Source organism: Barbus barbus (assembly GCF_936440315.1).
Source record: "Barbus barbus genome assembly, chromosome: 19".
Lineage (NCBI taxonomy): Eukaryota > Metazoa > Chordata > Actinopteri > Cypriniformes > Cyprinidae > Barbus > Barbus barbus.
This window is the reverse complement of record NC_136747.1, coordinates 16415991-16435175: the sequence shown is the minus strand read 5'-3', so window position 1 is coordinate 16435175 and position 19185 is coordinate 16415991. Positions and strand designations below refer to the sequence as shown.

The following is a 19185-nucleotide window of genomic DNA, read 5'->3' as shown; positions in this document are numbered from 1 at the left end:
TATATATGTATATATATATATATATATGTATATATATATATATATATGTATATATATATATATATATGTATATATATATATATATATGTATTATATATATATAGCCTGTATTTTAGGTCTTAATGTGTCCTGATTAACAAAAAAAAAAAAAAAAAACTTTTCCTGGATAATTGCAATTACTTTTTGTTTACATTTCATAATATCTCATGTTTTATAACAATTAATGTATTATTTCATTCACTTGCAGTAAAACAAATTGTGTACTTCAAAATTGTGAAAAGCCATTCACCCTCACTTATACAAAAATACAAAACCAACAAACAACAAAACAGCTATTTGTTGAGTTACAATGAAGGTACCTTTAGTCAATTGGGGCAGAAATGACCTGAAGAAAATATGAGAGTAAAATTAGAGTTTTCAATCGTTTTAACAAACTATTGGAGCTTAACTTTAAACACGTTGTTGTGTTTAAAGTAATACAGCATAAATGGGTTTACAATAAAAACCTTTATCTTAGGTTTGAGAGAGATAATCGAGAAGACATCTTTGGTCTTGTATTTTATAATAAAATAGGGATCTACCATAAACAGGCTCTGAAGTGTCAAGGGAAACTGTATGTTTCAAAATCCATAATATTGTACCTAAAAAAACTCATTATGGGGCCCATGAGGACCCAGTTAAGGTCACTGGAAAGGGAAAAGGCTGGAAAGAGGCTTTTTCGGAAGCAAACTCCCGCCCCCTGCCGTCTTTCCTGACTTTCGGTCTCAGCTACGCTCTGGAGAGCCGCCGGCCGGCGCTATTAATGTGTGTTACCCAAGATGGAGGAGGTTTTGTGATGTTCCCCAGCACTCAGAAGTGATCCTTTTCCCGTCCGTGTCAGATCATTCCTTAGACACAGGGGCGGACATCTTTTCTAAATCCTTCTGCCTGTGGGGGAAATAAAGAACAACTTTAGGATTTGGATATTAGTTTTTTTGTGTTTTTCGCCACAGCCATGAGCTCGGGGGAAGGGGCCGAGGAGGCGGCTAAGGACGCGGCCGATATAGCGACGTTCTTCAAATCTGGTAAGCGAAGCTCGCGAGGCTGCTCTGATTGAATGGCGCGCGGCTGTGGGACATTGTTTGTGCACTGGCCCCTGTAGGGTGGGTGGGTGGTGAAGCTGGATCGCCCTGGACATTTGCAGTCGATTTTGTACCATAATGCATTAAGTGCAAAAATCACTATTATGCTGGTCTGACAACTTGCATTAGGTTGAAAATGTGGTTTATAACAGCCTAGCTGGAGAAATTTCAGTTGGTTGTGTCGTTAGCTCGTGCGAGAGCCATTGGTGCTCGTTGGTTAAAGATTTCAGATGGATATTTACAGAAATCACTTTCACTTATAGATTTTTATCAGCGTAGTCAGTAAGGGATAATAGAGATCATTATGCTAAATATATGTGGGTCAATCGTACAACTTATTGATAAAGAGCTTGTAGCTAGAAATAAGGTTAGCTGGAGTGTTGTGCAGGCCACCTTCTGCATACATAAATTAATACTCACAGATACAGTTTTTCCCCCACAAAACTCCATGAATATAGTCTATTATCAGCTTTAGTATTATTTTCAATACTGTAATATCTTGATTTAGAGGCAGCCATAAAAATGAATTAAATTCAGAGTGTCAGTCCCCTTTATGCCACTTTTAAATTAACTGTCACCCATCGAATATAAATGAAATGCTGTTATTTTCAAACACAAGGCTGTCAGTTAGCCTGACAGTCAATATTATACGAAATATCAGACGGATCTGCGAATCAAAGGTAGTCGGCAATGTAAACAATGACCTGGCGTGGCACTCTCTAACTCCTTGCTAACTAGCTAGCTAGCATGGTGTGATAGATTGATGTGGTGAAAGACTATTTAATACCACAGCACTTAACGTTAAAAGGTCATTATTCATGTAAAAGATATCGGCAGACACGATTGTGGTTATTTCGGTTAGATTTAGCTAAGTTCATCGGTAGCCTGATTGATCGTGTAGCATTTGGTTGCTAAGTTAGCAAAGCTATTCCAGAAAGATTGATGACACAATTACCTTGTCTTGAACTAGCTTATGGAATATTATATTCATTTTAATCAAATATTAGATTGTTTTTATGTTAGTGAAGATGCAATGAGGTATATACAGGGAAATAATCGAGAGCTATCTGATGATGGATACAGGATTGTATATCATACATATATAGAGATTGACACACATCTTATGGTTTTCCTGATAGCAGGATCTACCAGCCCTGGTTAATCATTCACAAGACACATTTTAATGCTTCTGCAAGACTAGGTCACAAAGTCCTATCCTGAAGAAAACAACATCTCAAACCAGCCTAAGCTGGATTGTTGGTGTCCCAGCCTGGTCAGGGTGGCTTCACATGAATTCTGGGACTTTCAGTTTGTCATTCTGGGGGACCAGCTAAACCAGCTGAACACCAGCTTGGCGACCACCTTAAATAGAAAATCAGGTTATAACAGCTTGTTTTTGTTGGGTAACCTTCTCGAAAGTAGACAAGTATTTATTCTGTAAAGTATTTCTCTAAATTATGTTACATCAAAATTGACACAAATTGCAGCACCCTCTTGAGATACAAGCAAAGTGGTTTTGTTTTGGTTTAGGTAGTGAAACCACAGTTGGAAGTACTGCATCTTTCTGTTTTCACACCGGAAATCTTTGGTTGTTCCAGAACCCTCAAGAGGCTTATGGTTTTAAGCATCTTGCTGCTTTTCAGTATAGCTGCTAATTTACTGTTTAATATTATTACCCATTTTACAGCCTCTTGATGTTTGTGTTATTTGTCCTGTCTGCCTGTATGAGTAAGATCTGTCTTATTCAGTTTTTGCACATATTAGTGTACTGTCATGTTTGAACACGCGGCAGCAGCTCACAGACCATGTTTCTGTCTCTAACCCCACCTCCTCACCCTTGTCTTCACTAAACACCTTGACCCCGTGTTTGTCATCCATCTACATGCCATAGAAATGAATCTGCTGTCTAATACATCAACGATGATATGCACTACTGTTCAAAAGTTTGGGTGGGTTTGATTTTATTTTATTTTTTCTGGAAAGGAATTAATAATTTTAATTGCAATGGCACACTAAGTTGATCAAAAGTGACAGTTTCTGCAAAAATATTAAGCAGCACATTTTTTTCAACATTGATAATAAATGTTTCTTGAACACAAAATCATAATGATTTCTGTAGGATCATGTGACACTAAAGTAATGGCTGCCGAAACATCGTCTTTCTGTGAGTCTGAGCAAATCGTCACAATTTTCGCAAAGTTCATCCGTTCACAGATGTAGATATTTCTAACAATTTGAAAATGTTCTGCCAATCTTTTGTTTGGCTTCATCAGTAACTTTTTGTTCTTAATGTCTTGCTCTTGGCAGTTTATGTGTATGGACTAATCTGTGACTACGCCGAAAAAAAACAAGAAGTTAAATTTACTTGATTTTTATTTTGCAAGTTTTTGCACGCATATTTTTAAGGTAAAATTTAAATAAGGAATTAAGTAAAATCTACTTAAGTTATGTAAAATTATTAGTGGCCAGGCAGAGTTTGATGAGTAATTTCTACTTAATTATTTGAAGTTTACCCTGCAATACTCAAGTACATTTCACTCAGTCACAATTTGTAAACTTTACTCAAACAACATAGCACTGAACAAAATGCCTATAAAGCATGTGGTTTAGTTACAATCACATATGTAAGCAAGTAGACAACTCGTTATTCCTTTTAAAGGTAATATGTTGACTCAATATAGTTATTAACTGAATGAACACAGAGACCTGAATACTTGGCACATGATACACAATAGGGATGCATCGGTCCGATACTCAGGATCGGTATCGGCTCCGATACGGTAATTTTCTGCGGATCGGGTATCGGTCAGTCGAGACGATCCAAATCCGATATTGTGCGTATACTATTCTGTGCATTATTCTGCAACATTATAAAGCACCATAAAGTTTTTGTGCACTATATTTCAAGTGTTCTGAAGCTGTTCCATAGTTTAATCTGAGGTACAGATGAATATTTAAGTCTTTAAATTCAAGTTCAGGTATACTCTTCTCTCTGAAGAGTAGAAGTCTGTCTGTCATCCTCCATTCACGATCAAACTGCATGTCGCATTCGGTTACTACAGTCAAACTCTGAGGTTTAAAACTGTTAAAAGAAAAGTCTTAATAAACTTACGCACCGATTTAATACACTACACATCAATATCTCTTCCCTTGAACGTTTCTATGCGGACTCAGAGGGCTGCGCGCTGTGACTCCGTGTCGCTTCAAGCGCATCATTCTGCGCACGGGATGCGCATAAGCGCTTTCTGCTGCTCTATATTGGAGCCTTAATTATTATAATACTTTTGCGCAATGAAAGATTATTAATTGTCTTTCTTGTTCTGTCCTATCTATCATATGTTGCTGCCTTCATTACTGTGCTATAGATTTAAAAGAAATGTCTTTTAATTTTATAGTAGCCTATTATTTATATAAATGTATTTGCTTGTTTTTTCATGAATTTATTTTACAACAATTCAAAGAGCAATGTGTATAATTTCACCAGATTTAGTCCTACACTTATTCACTTTTGTTTGTAAAATGTTTCACTAGGTTTTATAAAACTATTGTGCACCCATGATTTTTCTAGAGTATCTTTTGCTGTATTATAAACAAAGTTTATAATAGTATTTTTGTCAGATTATGATTATATATTTTTTAATTTGTTATTTTTCATTAAAATGACGTTATCTATATGTAGTAGATTGTGTTTAACACACAAAAGAGTAACACACAGACACACAGAAGTATAGAAATTCTACATCGATTAAAAAAAAAACTGCACTGGTATCGGATTGGATCGGTATCGGCAGATACTCAGAATTTTCAGGATCGGATCGGTTCTGAAAAAATGGTATCGTTGCATCCCTAATACACAATGATGGTAAATAGTGTTGAAGTAGTATGAAGGGTCATTTTGAGTAAAAAATGAACTCCAGATGTCACAAACAGCAAGTTACTTAACTAAACAACAAAAGCAACCATAAAACAGTGTAAATACATATTGAAAACAGCAAAGAAAATTTACCTTATTAATTATTCATGCCCAAGTGCATGACTGGAACAACGCCATCATGACGTTGATATTTAAAAATTACTGTTTCAAACATGTTTCCCAAACACTTTCCATCTGCCATTGGCCAAAACAGATGGCCCCACCCCCAAACACGTGCCATTGGTTGAGCCATACATACCTACTGAAGAATGTATTTTAACTTAATTGCACGTCGCTATAAATGTCCTTGGATATATCTTGATATTTTTTTTTGTTCATTTCTTTTTGGGTACTTACTACTTTTTGAACTTTGCATTGTGTGCTAAATTGTTCTGTTGATTTTGATGGTGCCTTTGTCCTTGGCTAATAGGCCCCCTGGTAGTTTTTGGAGGCCTGGCAGTGGATTCGTTTTTCTCTCTGTAGCGTTAGATTAATTTTTTTGACACTCAGACGTCATGTGGTTAGCATTGAGGAGTTACATTTTTTGTCGTTGACTGTTACCACCCCAGCTGGATCGTCCCTGCATTCAGCCCGTTCACCCCAGGCTCTTTCTCTCTTTCTCCTTTTCTCCTTCTATGTCTCTGTTGTGTCATGGCCTCTTGATTTATCCAGCTTCTCTATCTCTCCTTCTCCCTGTCATTTTTTTTCTTCTTTCTTTCCAGTTTCTGATTTGGCTCTTCTCTCTGTCTCCATGTGTGGTAGGGAAAGGTCGTATTGACCTACATTCGCTGGGTTAGGAATGGTGCACTCACTGCCCCCTCTGTCTCCTGGCACAGCGCAAGAAGATCCTACTTATTCAACTGCAGAGAGAGATATGCCAAGACAGCTTCCGACAGTAAATCACAGAGGCCAATGCTGGATCATCCTGAGAGAAAATGAGGGACATAGTTAGAGGGAGAGGGCAGATGAGAATCAAAAGAGACAGAATAAGGACTGAAATGAGGGTGAGAGGTAAAACATCTCTCATAGAGAAACTGTGTGTGCAGGAACATGTTATTGATAACAGAGTCAGTTATTGGCATTAATTCTGTTTGGTGGAAGCTGTCATGATGAGAACCTGTACTGACAGCATATTTGGTCTTCAGCACAGATAATATTAATCCCCCTTATCACAGAGGTTTTTAAACTTTTTGATGCCAAGGACCTGAAAATATGATTGGTCTTAAAATATAATGACATTTAAATATACAGCTATATATAAAGATCCATTTATACTGTGTGGAGAAAAATATTAAGCATGATGGTAAAAAGACTTTATTATTAATTTAAAAAAAAGTTGTTTTCTCATTTAATTAAAAAAATAAATAATGTTGGCTAGTTCATTTATGTTCTAATTCTAGAGTTCACATAATGAAGCAGCAAGTCAAATAAGCATATACTCTGAAACTATAGCCAGAGGTAGCTGGTGATACACAGCTCTATTCATGTCCATTTATATACTTTAAAAGTGTTTACACTTTACGTCTGAGTCTTGATCACTCTGTTATGTTATGTTTGATTTTGCCTTTATGACCTGCTGATTGTATATTATCCCTGACCTGTTAATTTTACCATAAAAATACACATCTGTTTCGACCTACTAGCCACATAAGCAATGTCATTTGAGCTGATATCAAGCACTTGATTACAGCTCTTTGGCCATTGACAAAGCTATGACAGTATCATTCACAAAAGTGAATACAATAGTGCAGAAGTCCATCTTCCCTTTTTGAAAACAACTGTGGCAAAGAAATGTTTGTGTATTAAAGGGTCCCTTAAAAGGCACACCTGAATCCAATTTCTGTTTTAAAAGCCCCCTGACACGTGGCCCAGTTCTTTCACTACAATGCGTAGGGGCATTGCCTGAACCATCAAAATACATCAAATGTTTGGAGGGCGATGGCATCCATCCTCAAATAGATTTTCACAGAACATGCATTCATATGCGCTCCTTGTTTTGCAAACTTGTTTAGCTCTTCCTCTTTTCATCCAGGGCGGCCTAAATGTTAATTGTCATAGGTTTGTTGTGAATTTTGGCATTTCTTCAAAACTTGGAGGACTTGAGAAGGCACATCTGCATCACTTTGTGTCCTGTGCAAGACTGCAATGAGCTTTTGCTTTCATCACGTTGGCCTAGTTCCTCAGTCAGCCATCGGCTCCAGCACAAGACCCTGGGGATTCATTCCGGTGCCTGGGGTCAGTTGTTCTCTCATCCCATCTCTGTCCATGCTCTGTTTTCAGTTTACTCTATACAGCCTGCAGATTCCCTTGTTGCAGCTAGGTTGGCATATCATTTCACAGAGCGATCTGCACCTCTCTCATTCTCTTCTTGTTGATGTTTTCCAAACGTCCTTCCTCTGATGATACTTAATTTGAGAAGATTGTGTACTTCATGCATCTCCTCACTATTCCTTAGAGATGGGGGACAGGGAACATTGTGCTCTGTCTCTCTCAGCCTGTCATTAAGGTACATTCTCACCAAGGAGTTTTGAAATGCCTGGAGAAAGCTTATCGTTAACATTCCCATTATTCTCAATGGCAGTTGCTCAGCTATTGTATGAACTATAGACCATTTAGAGGGATGTAAACAATAACAATCAAGCACAATGGTTCAAAGGTATTGCTGCTTTTACATTTTTAATTTCCATAATTTCTGAGAATACAAAAAGATCCACATTTTGATAAAAATATGTTATGACATGCATGTTGACGTTAGTTGTGACTGAATCTCCTGTTAAAATTTTGAAATATTTGACGGCTAGCAAGAAATGTTTATGGATCAATGACATCATTGAATTATCACTCATTTTAATATGTGCACATAATGTAAAATATGTTAAATAAAATATCAATATATTCTACATTAAATTGAAACTGAAAAAGTAGGAAAATCTTTTATTTTTTAAAAGATCTATAAAATTACTTTTATTCTGCCAAGTGGGTATTATTTTCAACCGAAAAACATAAAATGGCCAGAATTGACCCAAAGTTTGGATAATTCAGATTTTTTAAAATTATTTTCGAAAGAATCATTTTATGCTCACTAAGGTAATACAGTAGTAATATTGCAAAATATTCGTACAATTAAAAAGAACCAGTTTATTTTCAAATGTAATTTACTCATGTAATGGCAAAGCTGAGTTTTAAGCAGCCATTACTCTAGTCTTCAAGAACCTTTTTGAAGACTATTTTAAAAATCTAAAGAACCTTTTTCGACCATAAAGAACCTTTTCTGCGTTTGAAAGGTTCCATGGATGTTCAAGGTTTTTCATAGAACCATGGATGCCAATAAAGAACCTTTATTTTTAAGAGTCTATACATGTTAAGAAGCTGTGAGTTATTTGTAGATGAACTGTAGTAAAACATAATGAAGTTAGACCTTTCTTCGTTCAGCTAAACATGGTACTAAACTGTAATCTAAAAAAAGGAATGATTGTTTCGACGTTGACTACGTGTTGACCTGCATAATAATGCCAGTGAGTTTTCCCCTTCTTTCGGTGCTGTTCTCCTGGGGCTTGTTTTAAAACGATGCTATAATGAGCTCTAATATAACAGCAGACACTTGATCTCAAAGCTCAATTCTCATTTGGGGGATGTTTGTGAGTGCTTGATTGGAGGCATGAATGAATCATGTGGAAGGCCTTCATAAAATCCATAGACTTGAGTATGTGCTCATCATTTAAACATGAGGCGGGTTGCTGTCTTTGAGAGCATGAAGTCTAATGCCATTAAATGCAGTGCGCTTTCCTATGTTCAGTTACACTCATGATTAAAGTGGGGAAGTGCAAAGCTACGTATTGTCATAAATGACTTGTCACTGGGATGTGTCAATGATTAATCGGCCCACTGGCTGTTATAAATATGTGCATTTTTGATTTCTGGGTTGTTCATAACACCTTTAGAGTATTTGTGTTATCATAGGTACTGATCTGTTTCTGATCTGGTCTTCTTAACCAGTCTTTATAGGGGTTTTGTTTTTTTTGAATGTCATGAAGCATCACCTCCTTCATCACTGTTAAGGTCAAGGAATAGTACGACAGGAGGATGAAGAATAGTGAGAGAGAAGGGAAGAAATGGAGACTGTCAAAATAGATCAGGGAATGAGAGCAGGGGGATGGGGAGATCTCTCTCTCTCTTTCTCACACGCTCTTTCTTGCTCTCTCTGTCTGTGTCCTGGTTTTGTTTGATTGATTCCTATGTGTTTTTGGTCTTTAAACGGCTCGGCCTTTGCCGCTTATTTGTTGTCCTTTTTTTTATTTTTTTTCTCACACAAGCATACTTCAGCACATCAGCTCATCATACTTGTCTAACATGGATGTGGCCCAGAATAATACTTCTGTGTTCTTTAGCTTCTTTGCAGAGGTCTGTTTACTACAGTAGTTGTCCAGCTTTTGAGCTATGTCTCTGATCCCAGATGTAACTTTGTCAAGATTCATTGTATTTTTCTACAAACTGTTTTACAGTTGCTTTCATATCATTCATACCTCTGGATTTCATCTTATTCTACTTATTTCCTATTTATACAGCAATAATCAAATAAAAGATGAACTGAAGTTTAAGAGATACTTTATAATTATTTTAAGAAATTAAGAAACTTTTTGTACTTGGAATTCATTTGAGAATTAATTTTACTCCTAATTTGCTGAATTGTTTACATTTTTTAAAATATTAAACATTTGAAATTAAAATACAAGCTTAACATTTTAAGACCTCTATCCCACTTGCCCACTTTTAAGGTTTTTTTTGTGCTGTTAAAAAAATATAATTGTTTTTAGTTTTTTTTTTTTTTTTTTGCTGCACAATATATATAATGTATTTTAGTCACTTAAAATTGATGTGATCTATTCTTTCTCAAGATTAAAATATTTCTTGTCAGGTTAATGTACAGAGACAACTACAGGTTGGTTGATTTTCTGAGAAGTGTAAACACTTCTTTCAACATGAAAGCTCTGTTTGTTTGAGCAGATTTGCACAGCAACATTTGTTCAACCAATGGGTGTGTGTTTGGGGTGGGACTGTCTGTATGGCTGAACAGTGAAAAACGGGTGGGGAAACCTGTTTGGAAATTATTTTATCAATATTTTTGTAGTCCCATTTGGTGCTGGTAGTGGTACAGAAATGACACGCTGCAGCTTTAAGCAGTTTAACTCTTCATGGCCTTTGTTTTTTCACTAGCACACAATGACGGTGAACGTCAGCATGCGTCATGCCGTCTGTCTCCTAGCAGAGCATATTTACTGCAGCTCTCCAGACTTCTGGGTGCTGCTCCATGGAGACCTCCAGAATTAGGCCTGTGACGAACATCTTATTCAAGGGAACCTGAGCAGCTTTTTTGTACAGTTGATCGATTGTTTTTGTGAATATTTTTTTGATCGCTTCTGTTTGTATATTTGATAGTCCAGACATACCATTTCATGTCTATTTCATGCTATACAAGTTAATATTTCATCAGCAGTTAAATGTGAGATTTTGTTTGCTATTCTAACCTGAGTTGAACTCTAGAGACGGGTCAAATTCCTCCTTGTTTGTTTATGAACTTGGTTTTTGAATCCATTTTTGTAAATTATTGCTGTGTAGAAGTTATAATTTTAACTATTGAGTATAATGCAAGACAAACAAATACAAAAGACAAACAATTATTGATTAACATTTCTGGCACATTTGATGCATACTAAACCATTATTTTAGGCCATATTGTAGATGAGAAATGAGATTCTGTGATGTATCAGTCATTTATATACTGTCTTTGTCCAAAGCTACATATTTTCATAACTAGTTGATGGGCCATCTAAACGACTCTTGAGCTAAGCACTGATCTGATGTGATTCTTAGGGGGAATTTACATAAGGATAGACATAGCATTCAAAAACAACTGGACGGATTTCTCTACACTCATTTTTTTATTTTAATGTCTAAACTAGGGATGTAACGATTACCGGTTTGACGATAAATCATGATAAAATTCCCCACGGTTAGTATTACCGTTTCATATTTTAATTATCATTAAAACCGTATTCGATTACCACGATTTGAACAACTCATGATAAATAAATACTGTCCAGCATAAAGCAGAGTGTAACAGTCTCACGTGTGCACGGCAGCAGAGTAGTTTCATTCTGAGTGAAAACAGGGGGGAAAAGCTGGGAGGTTTTAAAAGAGTGCTAAGGGAATTATACAAGTGAATATATGAGTGAATTAATTGTATGAATGTACCTCTGAAGGTTCTGACTGCCTTCAGAAACGATTCAATGGCGTTTTGTTTTCATCTTCGGTCCATGTAATACCTAAAGCAAGTGTTTTTAATCGCAATACTGCTTTGTCCGCGGAGCTGACAATAGCTGTAATTCAGCTTTTCCATATAAAGCGCCACCTGCTGTCAGCGAGTGAATTTACAGACTTATATTTACATTCAGCCTGTGTGCAGCAGTTTCTGTCCGGCCAAAAACGGACCGAATTTGCATGCCCTGCTGTAAATTTTGACCGGTTGATGAAAAACAAGATTCTACACATTTAATCAATTCAGATAAGTTATCTAGAATTATTTATGGAGCAGATAATATACATAGCCTATAATCAATTATTATTTTGACTTAACCCTTTTCTTTATTTACAGTCTGAAATGTGAGGTTTACCTTTATATGAAACTTTTTCAAAGCTTTGTTTGAACATTTACATTAGATATTTGAACATGCTATTAAACTGGTGTCAGTCAAGTTGTCATTTAAAATCCGAACATCATTGGTAATGTTATTGTTTTAGTGATTATGCAAACAAAAATCATTTTAGAATCAGAATCAATTTATTTGCCGTTTGTTGATTTTTAAATATAAAACTTGTTGAAGTGATTTGTGTGTCGATACTTTTTGAACATCTCCACATTTCTCCAAGAAATTTTCATACCGTTACATCCCTAGTCTAAGCAATGCTAGATGATATATTCTTCGGTTTTCACACGAACGCTTGTGTACATTCAGCTGAATACAAAGCATACTTTGTATGAGTTTTGATGTGAATTTTCAGTGCAGGGGTGTCCAAACCTGCTCGTGCATATGTGACCCTGGACCACAAAACCAGTCTTAAGTCGCTGTGGAATATTTGTAGCAATAGCCAAAAATACATTGTATGGGTCAAAATGATCCATTTTTCTTTTATGCCAAAAATCATTAGGATATTAAGTAAAGATCATGCTCCATGAAGATATTTTGTAAATTTAAAATTATTTTTTGATTAGTAGTATGCATTGCTAAGAACTTCATTTGGACAACTTTAAAGGCAATTTTCTCAGTATTTTTATTTTTTTTGCGCTCTCAGATTCCAGATTTCAAATAGTTGTATCTCGGCCAAATATTGTCCTATACTAAACCACACATCACTGGAAAGCTTATTTATTCAGCTTTCAGATGATGTATAAATTCTCAATCTTTAAAAATTGACACTTATGACTGGTTTTGTGGTCAAGGGTGACAAATGTCCTGTTTAGCTTCAACTTGCCCCAATACACCTGCCTGGAAATTTCTAGTATGCCTGAAGACATTAATTAGCTGGTTTGCGAGTGTTTAATTGGGGTTGGAGCTTAACTCTGCCGGACAGTAGCCCTCCTTGAGCAAGATTGGGCACCCTTGGCTTAGCATACAGCCAAATGCATAGCCTTTCAAAGTACACTTCAGTTGGTAGTGTACGTAAACACTGGCGCTTGAAAAAACATGCATGCTAGAAAGTTCTATCCTTGTCCAGTGTCTGTGCTATTTCTGTGTAGAAATGATCAGTTAAACTAGAAACATTTAAACTAGAGTTGCGGTTATCTTGTAAACGCACAGTGGTGTATTGTTATTAGTTAGTTGTTGTTATTGTTCTATCATCTGTTTCCTTTTTAAGTGTGAAATAACAATTTGAATCGGTCAAATTTTCTGAAAAAAATCAAGACACTATTTTCTGCGATATCGCTCCATACTTCTGAGCACCAACATAGGCCTAGCAGCCTAACCTTCAAAATATCAGACATCAACACATGAAAGAGCCTCAGATTTGGCGGTTGAGCTTAATCTAATTGCACCATGGAGAAATACGTCTTTTGGTGTGTGATAGGGATCAGAACTCTCTCTCTTGTGTTGGCATTGGCTCTGAACTGCTTCCCGGACAGCTCAGGGTGGCAAAGCTCTGAAACAGAGTCATGCTTAGGACTTCTGCCGCAGCTTTGTTATTTGTTCGTTGCAGAGACCTGATTAGGCCTGGATGAGCCAGATAACAAGCATGTGGCAATGAGAGGCCCCTTTTCCTCAAACACATGATTCACGTATGAGTCTGATCGATGACTATCCGCCTGCTGCTCTACAAAAGGAGGGTCCGATCACAATGACTGGACTTGTGTGGTAAGAAAGTGGCGGGGCTGTAGACACGTGGGCTTGAATCACAGCAGCCCTGTGCTTTTGTTCTTGTTTGGCTTTAAGTGGAGGGGCTTTTGGGTCTGACTAAAGTTGTAGACATGTAACAAACACACGATTTGACCTTGTGTGTGTGTATCTTTGTATTGTGAGCCTCTTTATGTCACTAGCTCATTTCCTGTCTGGTCACACCAAAAGGAAAGAAGTGACCTCACAACAACCCTGTTGTGTGTATTGTTTTGTTGCTGGCGTACATTTGCGGTGTTGTGAAATTCAAGTCTTAAAATCACTCTCAGCAATATGCAATGGCTCTTTTGTCTTCTGTGAGTATACTGAATAGTTTGTGGTAAACAGCTCTTTGCTGGGGATTTGGAATGAAAGTGGAAAAATTATTTTTCACCCTAGGAGTGGATTTGAACCAGGCCTTTTCCACTGTCCGCTTAGTTTGCGTATCCTTATTTGGACTGGAATAGTATGCTTGATCTTGTAATCGGTTGCCTTCAACGGTTTGCTTTTGAGCACTGGGCTGTGCATGTTTGTGTGATTTTTGGCAAGTTTTTGTGTTTTCGAATGTGAGTGGATTAATGAAACGAACGATTCATTTTTACCACCTCATGATAAATCACCCATTCATCTAGTCCGTTTTACGTTAAATGTCTGGGGCGTAAACAGACTTAACTGTAACATTTTTGAGAAGCGATTTGTTGTGTGGTCTGAGTACATGTGTTAGCACGGTGAACGTTAAGTGTCCCAGTTGTGAGTAACAGTGTCAGGCATGCGCTTGGCATTGCAAGTATGTCACACGTGTTTATATTTGGTCTCCATTCTCTATTCAACCTCACTTTGATGTTCCAATCTACAGAGGGGAAACATAGCAGATGAAATTTGTAGAACATGGAGTTATGATTTCCACCATCTTTTGCTAACAAAAGCACCAAAAAGTACCTTAATTGTTTTCTGTAGAAGTCTTTTTTGCACTTACATTAAAGACAGAAGTAATGGCTGCTGAAAATTTAGCTTTGTCATCACAGGAATAAATTAGATTTTAAAATATATTCAAATATGAAACAGTTCAAGATGTATTAATACAACTCAAATTCTGGAAATGTTGGGATGTTTTTTAAATTTGAATAAAATAAAAACTGAAAGAATTTCAAATCACATGAGCCAATATTTTATTCACAATAGAACACCGAGAACATAACAAATGTTTAAACTGAGAAATTGTATGCATAAAATGAGCTCATTTCAAATGTGATGCCTGCTACAGGTTGTAATTCTGTTGGAATTTGATCCCATTCTTGCCTGATATAGTTTGTGGTCATCTTTGATGTGTTTTTTGTTTAATGATGCGCCAAATGTTCTCTATAGTTGAAAGATCTGGACTGCAGGCAGGCCAATTCAGCACCCAGACTCTTCTACTTCGCAGCCATTCTGTTGTAATAGCTGCTGTATGTGGTTTTGCATTGTCCTGCTGAAATGCACAAGGCTTTCCCTGAAATACACGTCGTCTGGAGGGGAGCATATGTTGCTCTAAAACCTTTTATATAGCCTACCTTTCAGCATACATAGTGCCTTCCAAAACATGCAAGCTGCCCATACCATATGCACTTATGGACTTATGGTCTCCGTCCTCTTAAGCCCGGAGGACACGGCGTCCGTGATGTAAAATTTGGACTAATCTGACCATTGAACACTTTTCCACTTTGAAACTGTCCATTTTAAATGAGCCTTGTCCCATAGGACACGATAGTGCTTCTGGTCTATGTTCACATATGGCCTTCTTTTTGCACGATAGAGCTTTAGCTGCCATCTGCAGATGGCACGGCGGATTGTGTTTACCGACAGTGGTTTCTGGAAGTATTCCTGGGCCCATTTAGTGATGTCAATGACAGATTCATGCCGATGAGTGATGCAGAGTCGTCTGAGGGGCCCGAAGACCACAGGCATCCAACAAGGGTCTTTGGCCTTGTCCCTTACACACAGAGATTTCTCCAGTTTCTTTGAATCTTTTGATGTCATGCACTGTAGATGATGAGATTTGCAAAGCCTTTGCAATTTGACATTATTTTTTAAAGTAGTCCACAATCTTTTTGCGCACTCTTTCACAGATTGGAGAGCCTCTGTCCATCTTTACTCCTGAGAGACTCTGCCTCTCTAAGACTGGGGATGCATCGATCCGATACTCAGTATCGGTATCTGCTCCAATACTGGCATTTTCTGCCGGATCAGGTATCGGTCAGATGAGACCAATCCAAATCCAATGTTGTGCGTATACTATTCTGTATAATTGAGCCCCATGAAAGCACAAAAACATCATAAAGTCAAAGTCTGAAGCTGTTCCATAGTTGAAAGGGCGTACGCTATTCTCTGTTAACAGTAATGCATGGATACGTATTGTATGTTTATTTACGCTGATTTGAACGGAAACAGCGTATCCATATGTTACTGATGACAGAGAATAGCATACACACTTTTCATCCATCGGATGCTCTCCAAAATGGTGCTACGCTGACAGAGAAACAGAGAGGAGACAACCAACTTCTTTGAGACCTGTAGCAGGCATCAAATTTGAAATTAGCTCATTTAGTGGATAAAAGTTTAAAATTTCTCCGTTTAAACATTTGTTATGTTCTCTATGTTCTATTGTGAAAAAAATATTGGCTCATGTGATTTGAAAGTCTTTTAATTTTCGTTTTATTCAAATTTAAAATATGTCCCAACATTTCCGGAATTCGGGTTCTATTTCACAGATTATGATTTTTACTGTTTTTTTTTTTTTTTTTTTTTATTTATTTTTTTTTATAATTATTTGATGTATTTGATGTTTTTAATTTAAATGATATATTTCAACAAATGTTTTTGTGAATGTTTATATTTAACTACATGTTGTCATATATACATCCAGTGAGCCATATGTCATTTCAATAACTCTTGATTCAGTCAGTAATAGACTGATTCATGAGAGATGTCCAACTTTTTTTTTTTTTTTTAATTAATAAGTCTGGAGATTGAGTCATTTTGACTGATTCATTGAAAGAACTGATTTATAAGAGTCATTTGTCCATGAATCAGACTACACTTGTTGAGCTGTGTGTGTGAGCTTGTGTAGCCAGCGAAGATAATTTATGAAAAATAAAAACAAAATAGAGCTCATGAGTAGGGTTGGGCATCGAGAACCGGTTCCAACTTGGAACCGTTAAAAAAATAACGATGCCATTGGAATTGTTTCTAAAATTTGTTTTCGATTCCGATCATCGGTTCCAAACGCGCAAGTTTTGGTTTCCATTGTGGCCACCGTATTTCCGGAAGTGCTTGCCGCGCGCTTGTTCAGTTGCAGCTATGGAGCACGGTAAGCGGCGCTCAAAAGTGTGGCTTTATTTCACACTAAAAAAGCCTGGGTCGGCACAGTGCAATACATGTGACAAAATGATATCTTGCACGGGAGGATGCACTACGAATATGACGAAACGCCTACATGATGTACAAATTAAGGAGTGTAGCGTGTTTGACGTGCTGCGCAGGTCCACTGTCTCGTCCTCCTTGGGCAACCCTGCGCTAACCATCGTTAGTAACGTTACCTCGTCACAACAATCAGATAAGTGACAACAATAAAGCGCTTGACCAAATTTGGTGAACAACAACGTTACTGAAATATTTTTTTTCCCTCGTAGATGAATGTAGCGTTATGCAAATTGCCCACGGTAGTAGCAGTCCTAATATTACTGCTGCTAATGCTAAACCGGTGGAGACTCGTTGTGAAACTCCATTGGCAGCAAAGCAGGGGAAAATGCCAGCGGAGAAAGTGGAAGAGTGCCACAGAAAAGTTACCGCATATGTGGTAATTTTCTCCTACATGGGCTGCAGCTCCTAAAACTAAAACTCATATTGAATCAAAATAAAATTATCCTCTGTGAAATCAAATGAGCCTGTGACATGTTTTGACTCCAGCCCACAAAGAATCGGAATTGAGAATCGAAAAGAACCGAAATCGAAAGGAAGAATCGGAATCGGAATCAGAATCGTTCAAATCAAAACGATGCCCAACCCTACTCATGAGAGACTGTTTCTGAGCCTAGTCAGAGGCATGTGCACGTGAAGACTGCCCACAGAGCACGGGAGTATTGAACATAATTATTTTTGCCGCTTAATAGGCCTTAAATGGTTAAATACACTTTATCAAAATCCCTGTCTTTGTAAGTATCCTCATAAACACCATAATTTAGGTTTTAAGTGAAAGAAAACATGTGTAACAGTATATTGGATCCATGCAGCTCTTAAAGTGACAGCAGTCTAATATTCCTGCTGTCTGTCATGCATGTTAATCAAACAACAAAAGAGAGAAAATGTCCCACTGCACTTGACTAAATCGCTTTTGTAATTTTAATAAAAAAATATTTAATTTGCACAGTGAAGAAAATTTAGTGTTTATACAGTGTATGTAGCACTTATTTATTTGTTCTACTGTAGTTTTTTGTCCTATTATTTTCTAGACTGTTTGCTTGTCTTCGAGTTTTTTTTAAATTTATTTATTTTAATTTTATTTTCTTTATGATAGTATTCGTTTTTTGTGATATTGACACTGGTGACTGACAAGAATTATGAAATTTCTATGGTATCAAAAATTTTGATATAATAAAGACCTTATTTAAAGCAAAAATAACAATATTGTGATATATCATTACTGTGAAATAAAATTACTCATATCAGATTTTGATTATATTGCTGACCCCTAGTCGATATATTATTATATACAGTGGGGAAAAAATTATTTGATCCACTGCTGATTTTGTACGTTGCCCACTGACAAAGAAATGATCAGTCTATAATTTTAATAGTATGTTTATTTGAACAGTGAGAAACAGAAAAACACATTTAAGAAAAGTTATAAATTGATTTGCATTTCAGTGAGTGAGAAAAATATTTGACCCCTTCACAAAACATGACTAAGTACTTGGTGGCAAAATCCTTGTTGGCAATCACAGAGGTCAGATGTTTCTTGTAGTTGGCCACCAGGTTTGCACACATCTCAGGAGATGTTTTGTCCTCTTTGCAGATCGAGCTGACGTTTGGCAACTTGAACCTTCAGCTCCCTCCACAGATTTTCTATGGGATTAAGGTCTGGAGACTGGAAAGGCCACTCCAGGACCTTAATTTGCTTCTTCTTGAGCCACTCCTTTGTTGCCTTGTGTCGTGGATGGGTATTACAGCATGAGAGTGACCCAAAACACACGGCCATTTTAAATGCCCTGGCCCTAACAGTGCATGGCCCCGTCCATCGTCCCTTTGATGCGGTGCAGTTGTCCTGTGCCCTTAGCAGAAAAACACCCCCAAAGCATAATATTTCCACCTCCATGTTTGACAGTGGGGATGGTGTTCTTGGGGTCATAGGCAGCATTCCTCCTCCTCCAAACACGGTGAGTTGAGTTCATGCCAAAGAGCTGGATTTTGGTCTCATCTGACCACAACACTTTCACCCAGTTCTCCTCTGAATCATCGGCAAACTTCAGACGGGCCTGTACATGTGCTTTCTTGAGCAGGGGGACCTTGCGGGCGCTGCTGGATTTCAGTCCTTCGCGGCGTAGTGTTACCAGTTGTTTTCTTGACTATGGTCCCAGCAGCCTTGAGATCATTGACAAGATCCTCCTGTGTAGTTCTGGGCTGATTCCTCACCGTTCTCATGATCATTGAAACTCCACGAGGTGAGATCTTGCATGGAGCCCCAGATCGA

General features: G+C 37.3%; 1 protein-coding gene across 4 annotated transcripts in view; it reads left to right on the top strand.

Annotated features, from left to right (window-relative positions):
- Positions 1–685: 685 nt before the first annotated feature.
- Positions 686–19185, top strand: part of LOC306885268 (triple functional domain protein-like) — a 110895-nt gene continuing 92395 nt past the window's right edge. For all 4 annotated transcript variants that reach the window (XM_079441681.1, XM_079441679.1, XM_079441680.1 and 1 more), the window contains exon 1: positions 686–1064. In XM_079441681.1, the coding sequence (XP_079297807.1) occupies positions 995–1064 (70 nt within the window). In that variant the 5' untranslated portion in view covers positions 686–994. The remainder of the gene's footprint in view (positions 1065–19185) is intronic.